Here is a 10,674-nt window from a genome sequence, read left to right on the forward strand (position 1 = left end):
TGAGGCTGCACGGCTCCAAGCCTTGCGTGACGCAGCAGGGAGCGAGGCCAGCCCGCTGCTAGCTGGGGCATGACGGGCGCCGGGGTAGAGCTGAGTCAGGGTGGGGAGATGCCAAGACCATGTGCTGGTGCAGCCGGGCTGGCTTAGGACCTCTGTGCCGTGGGGGTATGGCCCAGCTGGAGCCCCACGGAGCATCCATCCTTGGACCGATAGCGGCTTCTCGGCGCCATGCAAGCCCCAACGAGTCCAAGTCAGCAAACTCTTAATGGAGAATGCTGTTCAGCGTGGTTTCTTACCCAGCCGTGGGGAAGACGAGGGGTCTGCAGGTCTCTGAGGATCTCACGTGGGATGTTCTCTTGCTCAGGACTCACTTGGGACTCGTACTTCCAACGTCCTCCTGCATGCAGGGTTTTAGTGATGCAGGAGGAGCAGGGTTTTCAGCATTTCTGACTGCAGGTAGCAAAGGCCTGCCCTGCTTTGGCAAGAAGGAGGCATCCAGCTTCTTGCATTTGATACCTTAGCTCAAGAGAAGTTTTGAGAGAGCCTCTGACACCCAAGCAAAAACTTTACTGGAACAGCATTTGAGCCTTCCCTTTTGGGTTTTCCTACAGCAGTGAGGGCTGAACCAGGCAGGGCACAGAGACTGCATCGGGACTGCCCATTAGATTCTTCTTTAACCGCACGTTTAAGCTTTGGAGCGGCTGCAGAGCACTTTGTTTCTCAAGTGTGGGTTAAACGGTGCAGTGGGAGCCACGGGAGTCACGCTTCTGCAACAAGCCTTTCCGTGCCACCCCATCTCCCGCACCGCAGCACCCACCCCAGCCTCTGTTTGCAGCGGCTGGATGCGGCCCCTCGCCCCAGCAGCCTTCTCCCCTGCAGAGCAATCCTCCCGGCACCCTGTCTCCGCACCGTGTCCTTGCAGGGATTCGGGCATCAGTTCAGCGCCGTCCGCCTCGCCGTTTGCCCTATTTCCTGACGAGCGCAGTAATGAGGACTTGGCTTCCCGGAGGCCGAGGGCACCGAGAGGCGACTCTGCCTGTCTGAGCCCATCTGTCCTGCACCCGAGCGCGGTTCCTTCCGGCGCTGACCAAGATTTCAAGTAAATCTGACTTGACCGCAGTCTGTTACCGGGCTATGGTGAAACCGGCGGCTCTCTGGAAGTGGTGCTTCAGCCCAGGTTGGGCTCCAGGGACCGTGGGGGACCTTGTGGAGCGCATCAAATGGCTTTTTGCTGCTGGGATCCAAAGTGTCTACCCTGTGCAGCGAGATGGTTACGCTGACCTCCAGCAAAAAATAACCCAAATTAGATGCCAAAGTCCCCCAGCCTGACAAGGCGCTGATTCCCGATTTGAGGGCTTAATGGAGGCACGGGAGATGCCCAGGCTGGTGCTGTGCAAACCAATGCACGGTCCTTTCCCTTAGCACCTGCCTGAATATAAAAATATTGCGGGTCCTCTCTGGTGCTCATGTTCATTTAACTGTGCGGACTTACAGGCAGGGTTTACGTCGGAAAAGCTTGTGTCCTGGGGGAGCTGCCTGCTCCCCGCAGCTGCTGCGTGCTCTTGCTTGCAGGGAGCCTGCCCGCAGGGTCCTGCAGCCGCACCGGTGCCAGGCTCAGCACCAGTGCCAGGCTCAGCACCGGTGCCAGGCTCAGCACCCCTGCCAGCTCCACGGACCCAGGGCTTTGTGCGAACCTCCCCGGTGCCAGCGCCGTTTGGGGAGCGAGGCGTGCAGCCCGAAGGCGAGGGCGGGCAGGGTATAATGAAGCGTTTTGATACATAAGAAAGCACAGAAATGGGCTGTGGTGGGGGGTGATGTGTTCTTTCTACCAGAACAATCTCAGAGATGCATTGCCAAGTAACTGTGAGAACATATAGCATGAATACCAGGCAATTATCTCACTTAGTGGCCTGTAGTTAAAGCCCAAAAGCATTGTCTAATTGGGCAGGTGCTGTTTATCCTTAGAAATAAACGTTTTTGCACCATGTGAGGTCAAAGAAATTATACTACGATCCAGGTAATAATAACAACCTTGAATAGTTTGCACTCCTGTAATGCCTTTTATCTGGATTTCCGAGCACTTTCTCACCATACATTAATCCTCACCACCCTCTGCGCTCTAAGAAAGACTGATGTTATGATCGGTGCACAATAGCACCGGGAGGGACGGAGGAGACTTGCCCAAGGTCAGGGAACGGGCTGGCAGCAGAGCTGGGAACGCAACCCAGGGCTGTGGCAGCTCCCTGAGCTGATGGACCGGCACCGCTCCTCGCTGATCGAGGCTGCGTCTTGTACAGTGGACACAGAGCAAAATCCTTGCTGGGCTTCGTGGTCTCGCAAGTAAGACCAGCAGAAATCAGAGCTCGGCATCCCAGCCCTTTCTCCCCCACTCCCCGAAACGCCACTCACAAGCTGCACAACATCTCCTTGCTCGTCATTTCTTTTCCAGGCTCCTTTCAGGAGGGCGGAAGGATTACTCCGAGGTAGATTGGAAGCTGGTTGGATGCTGACAGTTCTGAAAGCTTTCCTCATTACAGATGACAATCACCTGTTATCATCATGCTGTTAATTGAGTGTTTTGTAGGCAGAGGTGCTATTTTCTGAAATCCTGAGAAATTCTCTGAACTATGAGATAAGGGTGACACTGAATGAGGGCATTTGGTGGTGGCGGTCGTGATTATAACATCTCAAAACACCATGACAGTGCGCTGGCCTGATTTCCCCATTAAATGGATTTGATCCTATGCACTTGCTTCCTCATCGAGTGTCATCAGACGGGCAGTTTTCAAATGAGAAAGCCAGAATCAGCCGTTTGGGACCTCAAGAGCTGCCTCCCGATGAGGGATGTGGCTGCCGTAGTCTCATTGCAATGCACAAACCTTCCTCATGGGCAACGAGCCATTCCAGGAAAAGCTGATAGACACAGAGTAAACAGCCGACCTGTTTGTTGCTGTTTTCTCAGCCTGGAAGTCAGCAGCAAAACCCCTTGTTCGCCTTTGCTCTGCGCCCCTGGCAGGGATGCCCCGTGGCACAGGGAAGGGTATCAGCGTGCCAAAGCCCTCTGCGACTCCCAGCTTCACAGAGCCTAACCAGAAAGCCTCTGTTTGCTCTGCAGGTGACTACTTCGGCATCCTGATGGAGGCAAAAGTGACCAGCTTCCCCTTCAGCGTCCTGGATAATCCCATGTACTGGGGCAGCACAGCCGTCTACCTGGGCTGGTCCCTCATGTGAGTACGTGGCCCTGCGAACAGCACCGGTTGTAGGGCAAATGTGGGGTCTGTGCTCGGCAGGACATAAGGTGCCGGGCTGCAGCAGGGGCCAAAGAAACTCTTGGTGATGGCAGTCAGCAAAAAAAATGGCAGAGAAAGTGCAACATGCCCTGACTTCTCGCTTCCTGACTATTTCTGTGCGTGCAAAGCCTGCTGTCATAAAAGACTTGCAGCATTAATTGTAGGAAAATAAATAGCGGCCGAGTGCTGGGGAAAGGAAGCATCAGCAAATGCTCTGTAGCTGAATGAGGTCCTTGGCAGGCTCTGCACGTGGAAAAATCAACAGTCAGGGCCGAATTCAAGCCGGGTGTCACTCGGCAGGGGCAGGGCACTGATACTGGGGATCAGTGTGACCCTGTAATTACCTCTGAAGAAACCATAACAAGCCAACGCACCCTTTCCCCCACTGCACGGTGATAACACTTCCGAAACACTCTTCATGTGACACAACAAGGCTTAATAGCCTGCTTAGGAGGAAATTAATAGGCTGTAATTTAGCAGTAAATGAGCAATATACTCTATTCTATGTAACAAGTTTTATGTGGTTTTCATTTAATATCACGTGTTATCTGTTTGCCCAGGAGGAAAATCCCTGGCTGTGTTACACCGGGAGCCCGTAGACTCTTATCACTAGGTGTTTTGCCCTGGTGCTCCTGAGTGTGACCACCTCTCTTCTACTTCGCTGGAAAAAATGAAGTGCTTTGTCACTTTCTGGTCACCTTTTCAGCCATGTGTGCAGCACTTTCCAGCCCCTGGTAATAAGTAAAGCTGATGGTTTCTCTCCTGTCTCCACGGAGCCTTGCTGCTGTTCCTTCTGCACTTGAAATCCTCCCCCCAGTGCCGTCAGGGCTGGCTGCACGAGGCCGTTTGCCTTCCTGGCAGATCCATGGCACTGGATGGGGTCCAAACCCTGGGAAATGGTGCACGAGAGCCAGAGCGAGCTTGCTGCTGGGGCCGCGGCAGTGCCGGGCAGGAGAGCCGGCCGCGGGGTCGGCAGCGGTGCGATGGCAGCGTGGGTGTTGCTGGGGGGATCAGGGCAGAGCTGGGGCAGGTTGAGCACCCCCATACCGCACCACAGCTGGAGACCACGGGCACCACCACCCCCACAACAGGGCAGAAGGAGGAATTTGACCAGGAAGAATGACAACGAGATTTTTATTTGTTTAAGATCAGCATCAAACTATTGCCTAGAACCTTTGCAGACCCCCCTGAACCCTCCTGAGCTGTTTCTGTCGCAGAAATCCCTTCTTCACCCCCACGAGAGAGCAACCTCGCACCGGGTGCACATTGCTTGGTCTTTCACCACAATCCTGGGCAAAAGCAGCTCAAAGAGGCTGGAGACAACAGTGTGTTTGCCTCCTTTGTCTCGTTAAAAGGCTGCCACCATAAAGGGCAGCGAGGCATGACCAATAATTGCTGTTAACAAATTGCTGGAGCTTTGCAAAGTGGCACCAGGACACTGCCCGCCTGCCCTGGGGAAGCTCTGCACAACCCTTCACACAGTGGTTTTGACGGTTTCTCTTCCCTGGGATCTCAGCCTAGGTTGCTGAGGTTTTTTTGGGGAGTCCCAGGTCTCTTCTGAGGTCCCAGGGCTTTCAGAAGACGTTAGGTGTCTGTCCTCAGAGGCCAGAGCTAACGTCCCAGCTCCGTGGCAGTGGGAGGGATGCCGGAGGAATGTGTTTGCCATCTGGTTTTGGACAGACCTAAAACGTAGAGCATATTTGTCCTCCCTCGGTGATGTATCGCACCGTATCGTGGCATCAGAGCCCAAAGGACCGATTCATTTTCATCTGTAAGGGCACATACCACATAACATAAGCGAGCCTGGCAGCGAACCCAACAGCTTGCCTTCCGACTCCAGTCCAACCTTAAAAGCATCGCGTGGGGCGAGAGCCGCTCTTTTCTCCCTTGCAGGATACTGCAGCTATCCCCAGCTTGACTGACGGCAGCTCTGCAGCCAAAAACGTGTCCACCAAATACACTGGAGAAGGCACCTCCGCCGATCACCACAAAAACCAGAACTTGAGGAGGAAAGGGCAAAGCGGGTGTCCCATGTCCAACACCCGGGACCAGCGAGGCCGGCGGGGAAGGACGCGAGCCCACGCTATTGCTCTTGCAGAGGAGCTGCGGCAAGGGTTGGGGCCGGACAGACTGCCTACCCAAAAAAAGTCCTACCAAGACCACAAAACATTCCTGGCTGACTCTTTGTCAACCGTGCTACAAGACGAGCCGTTGCCCAATAAGTAGGTCGAGCTCGTAAGAGGAGAGAAACAACTCACCCCGATGCTTCTCATCGCCCGCGTCGAGCAGCCTCGTTTCTCCCGAAAGACAAATGGAGCATTAGCTGTTTGGGGACAGCTTTGTGTATCTTTGGTAGGGAAGCGTTTTAACTCATGGCAACAGGCTGTGTAAATCAGAGCTGGAGCCGCAGCCAAATGATGCAATTAGAGGTCTTGCTGTCAACAAACAATCATGCAAATTTGTTCTCTCTGATAAGAATCAAGGAGGAGACATGACTAAGCATGTAATAGCAGGGGGCTGGGAGTGGAAGAAGTTGCCCGATGCTTCCTCACGAGGGAAAAAACTTATTGCAAAATGGAAACAGTGAAAAGGTGAAGATTTGTGTGCGTCTCTCCAGGAACTGATGTGGCCAGGCAGTACCTGACGGCAGGCCCAGCGCGAGGTTTAGGTGGTTTGGTCTCTCCTCTGAACGCATGTTTTCCCAACAGGACTCGTCCCCTTGCACAAGGCTTGCAGGATGTTTATCCTCACCGAGGACCAGCTAAATTTTGGCGGGTTTTTTTGCTGACAGCCAGCTCTTGTCCCCCTCAGGGCTGAGCTGCGACCAGCGATTGAAGGCAATCAGCAGCGTCCTAACTGAGGGCAACGCTTGCAGCCATCAGCTAGGGGTGTAGGATGCAGAAGGGCTATTTTGGGGGGGCTGCTCTGGTGAGCCAGACACAGCCACGCTCCTCGCTGGGGAGATGGGGCCGGGCCCTCGTGGGCACTGGGTTAGCAAGTGGGGAATGGCTGCTGGTGTGGCCACTCTCGCCCGGGGGAATTTGCACACCATGGGATGGTCTCGGCACTCGGTTTGGGGACGGTTTGGGGACAGTTTGGGGACTGTAACCCACTCGCTGAAATCCTGGTGCCCTAGCAAAGCCCCCACTGCCTTCGCTGGCGTCTGCCTCTGACACTTTTGGGCCAAGCATCAAAGAAGTGGCCCCGCGTGGGTGGTGCAGGTTTGCTGCCTGTGTTGATATCTCTCTTTAGAGCAGGAGGTGACGGGGATTTTTTGGTCCCCATTCTTTGGCCTCGGTGCTAAAAGGAGCAGCTGCTCCCACTGCATCCACAGCCCTTGAGCACCCCTGCCCATAACCAGTCAGCGCGGTGCGGTGGGTGGCATCGGTCCCCCGTGCTGTGCCTGGTGCCCTCTTGCTGCAGGACACCATTCGGCTGGGCCTTGGGAGGTGATGGGACGTGTTCCTAAAACATCTTGAAACGGGTTTAAATGTGAACGGAGCCCCCAGCACCCCAGGCACCCAGCCCCGACGCAGCACCCGCCCCAGCACCCTTCACAGGGCAGGCGTGGACCTTGCCATCCCTTTCCATTGCCCTGCCATGGCTCAGCCGCCGTTTCGATGTATACGGTACCATACGCTGCTCCGTCTGCCAGGTGCCTCCTGCACCCTGGGTGGCCCGTCTTTCTGTGCGCATCAGGCATTTCCCTTATAGCGCGCTGGCTCGGAGCCACGGCCGTACGTAAGCAGCTGCTCAGCTATTAAACAGCCTCATAATCTCAGGACTTAGCATCAAAGCAGAAGCTCTCTTAGCAGAGACGTGCAGGGATCAGACTTAAAAGAAATCGCCGAAGTAGGCTGGGGAAGAGTCTTTGCCAAGTAACATCTGTCTAAGACAGTTAACATTAAGTACAAAAAAAAAACCCCAAAAAACCAAACCCTTTTGTTTGCTTCTGTTTAATGAGCAAGAGAGTGCTCTCATGTAGCCTAGCGTCTCATTTCACTTTCTAAACCAGGTCTTGCATAAGCCCATGTACTTACCTGATCTTTTCCTTCTCTTTCAAAACAGGCATGCAAGCCCAGCTGGCCTTTTGCTGACAGCTGTAGTGGCAATTTCCTACACAATCGCATTGCTGTATGAGGGGTGAGTAGCTTTGCAAAACTGGAGAGCTTCTAATTATTTCTACCAGCTTTAACTCCCGAGGTTTCGGGCAACTGCAGAAGTAGAGATGTTTTTTCCAATTAATTCAGCGGGGAAGAAGGAAAACAGAGGATTGTTTTTCAATTGTTTTGATAATGGGCAGATTCCTCTCTGAAACTATTTGCTGAGTTCTAGGAACATTTATGCATGTGTTTATTTTTATCAAAATTAGATCTTTTTTTCTTTCGGGTGCCTGTTTCTGTCTATACAAGAACAATAAGGAAGGCAGTGAGAGGACTTATTGTGTCATCTGAAGAGACCCTGCAAGAAGAGCTTGTGTTTTGTAGTTCCTTGGATGTGCTTCTCTGATATTTTGCACCAGAATAGCCCAGCAGCCCAGGACAGAGCAGCCCAGAATTATTCCCAGAAGCAGTGCTTGTGCTTCAGCAGTGAAAGGTCTTTTGCGTTTGCAAGGGAGGAGGAGATGCAAAGAGAGCCGAGGCCACTCTGCACGCAGGGGGAGTCCGAGCGTGTGCTGAGCCTCATCCCGCTCGGCACGGGGATGGTCCCGGGTGGGAGCAGCTTGGAGCTGCTCCGTGGTCCAGAGAGACCGAGCCGAGGATTGCCATGGCACAGGAATAGTCAGGCTGTGCCAACCTGAGAAGGGCAGAGTTTCCGGGCTCAAAGGAGAGCACACAGTAGTCTTGATTTTAATTCTGTCCCGCTTCGTTCACCCCTCCCTTGTGTCTCTGCCCTCTCTCTCCCCAAATTCCCATCCTCCCAACTGCAGGCCTTTCACAGAGGAAATATATCGGCAGAAACAGAAGGGAGTGAAGAACAAGTAGCAACAGGTATGTTTGCCGATCGGCGTTTCAGCGAGAGGGACTGCTTTGCCAGACTCCCCCACCTACGAGCGCGTTAGATGGGGACGGGAGCACCAGCCGCCCTCCCAGCGCGCCCCTGCCCAGCCCTGCCTTCCCTGCCTCCTCCAGAACCCTTCCTGCACTTCTCAAGGGATTTGAGCTTCAGATCTCTGCAAAAACCCAGGCAGGAAGGCTTTACACAGCCGTGGTTGTGTCCGCCTCTTGGCACCCAACCAGCACCCCCCAAATTGTTTTGATTATATACTTGAGAGTCAGTGCAAGGGAAAATTGCTGGGGAGCTTCGAGGCTCCAGGCTTAGTCTAAATCAGGCAGAAAAAAGCAGCTATTAGCCATGGCAGGTGCTCCAGCGAGCGGCAGGGATGGTGCGAGAGGGCTTGCGTGCCCAACCGCCCCACAGGGAAACTGGGCATCCCTGCTCCATGCCTGAGCCGAGAGCGTTCCTGCACATGGACTTGCACCCACTCACCCCAGAAACTCGGCCCAAAAAACTTGCTTTTTGGAGCCAAAGGTTTCTGCAAAAGCATAAGTTCCTGCCCAGGCTCCTTCCCCTGGGGTTAAATGCCCCCCGCGGAGACCCCCGGTGCATCTCCTGTTGGAGAGGCTGGACAAGTGCACGGCGCTGCCGAGGTTTCGGCAGCCCAGCAGCCTCTGCCCCAGCAAAGATGCCGTCGCACCAGTGAGGTCCCTAACAGAGTCTTGTCTCTTCGCCTTTTGCAAAGCAGCGTCTCGGATACCTCGGCACAGCACGCCTCTCCGGTCCCCACGCTGTCCGATTCGACCGTTTTCCTACTGAGATGTATCCTACTAATTAACCCAGCAACCCTTAAATGAGCCAACTGAGCACCCTGCAGTACTGGAAGTGATCAGAGGAACAGCCTGAGCACGGCGGCACCTCCTCGCTGCAGCCAGCGGGAACTGGAGGTCCCTGTCCCCGAGGGGGATGGAGGGATGGCAGCCATCCCGTGGGGAAGCCCCAGCATGGAGAAGACCAAGGGGAAGAGTCAATCCCCATCCGCACCTTGCAGATATCCCATCCCTGGCCGCGTCGGTGCCCCGGTCCCCTCCGCACCCACCCAGCCCCTCCTTTTCCGCGGGGACCACGTGAGGGTCCTGCCTGCCTTCCCCACCACCCAGTGCCTTCCAGCTTTTTTTCACTGCCTTGCAGGGGCGGTGGGTGGGAGGGAGGGCAAGGGCTGCTTCTGCCTTCTGCGCTGCGCAGCAGCCAGGTACAGATCTGCCCCTCCGCCCCTGCCACCAGCCTCGGCGCGTCCCAAAGAGCCGGCGCTGGGTCCTGCCCTGAACGGGAAGCTCCCAGGGGTGATGCTCCAGACCCAGGTTCAGTGTTTACAGATTCCCAGAACACTTTGAGAAATAAGCTGTAAATGACCAAAAAAAAAAAAAGCCGTGTAAAGCCCCCGGCAGCAGCGCTGGAGAAGGGAGCTGCGCTGCTGCCGGCTCCCGCGCAGGCACCGGGATGCGGTGCCGCGTCTCAGCATCGCGTCGTCCCCTCCGCAGAGGGTCCTCCCTTTTCTCAGTGTCACCTCTGTGAAACAGTCCGATGTCCTTTTGCTTTTGCATGTTGTAATTCACCCTTGGGCATTGCTCAGCAGGAATTAAAAGTGTTCGTTTCTTTTCAGTCCAGCCTCTTGTTTCCTTCGGCCGGGCTCACGGACACCGTGTTTGTGTTTCACCGCTTCAGAACCATTGCACAAGGATTTTTTTTATCACCATCTCAACGACCTTCCTCTTAAAGACTTGGGCATAGTATTTTATTTTTAGATAAGTTTCCACATCCCCTTCACAGTTAATGTTTATAGACAGAGGATAAAACAGCCCAGTACCCATAGCAACCAGCAAGGAGAGGATATGTTGCATTGTTCAGACAATTTATGTCAGAGTTGCCAGTCCTGGCTCAAAGTCTCTGATGTAAATAAATTCAGATTTGTTGATAGGTGATATCAGTATTTACCAAAGAGACACATGCTTGTTCAGGAAGGATTACTCGTAATGAGAACACAGCGATGGCTGTATTCGTGCCGTCTCGTTCCCAGCCTGGGGATCATGTACACCTTTCCCGTTCCCCGCTGCGAGGCCAGGGGAACCCCAGTTGTGCCATTCCCATCCCCAGTCAGGATCAGCCCCCCGAGATGGGTGTCTGTCGCCCTAAACCCCAGTGACGGAGCTGCTTCCACTCCCGTGCCCACAGCATCCCAAAAGCGCAGGGGTTTGGTGCTGCACTGGGACCGGCTTCATGGACTCCGTGATCCGCCATTTCAAATCCAACTCTTCCCACTTCCCAGCTGCTCCACGTCGGCTTTGCATCGCACAAGGGGTTTTTTTTTTGGGGCTATGCCAGGTAC

The 10,674-nt window shown here is 54.4% G+C and overlaps 1 protein-coding gene across 1 annotated transcript in view; it reads left to right on the forward strand.

The window, feature by feature from the left end:
• Window positions 1-9,073, forward strand: part of PEMT (phosphatidylethanolamine N-methyltransferase) — a 41,800-nt gene extending 32,727 nt beyond the window's left edge. The window contains exons 5-8 of the mRNA XM_075719037.1: window positions 3,116-3,227; window positions 7,359-7,433; window positions 8,221-8,281; window positions 9,037-9,073. Coding sequence (XP_075575152.1) covers window positions 3,116-3,227; window positions 7,359-7,433; window positions 8,221-8,275 — 242 coding nt within the window. The 3' untranslated portion in view covers window positions 8,276-8,281; window positions 9,037-9,073. The remainder of the gene's footprint in view (window positions 1-3,115; window positions 3,228-7,358; window positions 7,434-8,220; window positions 8,282-9,036) is intronic.
• The last annotated feature ends 1,601 nt before the right edge of the window (window positions 9,074-10,674 follow it).

Source organism: Pelecanus crispus, chromosome 11 (assembly GCF_030463565.1).
Source record: "Pelecanus crispus isolate bPelCri1 chromosome 11, bPelCri1.pri, whole genome shotgun sequence".
Taxonomy (NCBI): domain Eukaryota; kingdom Metazoa; phylum Chordata; class Aves; order Pelecaniformes; family Pelecanidae; genus Pelecanus; species Pelecanus crispus.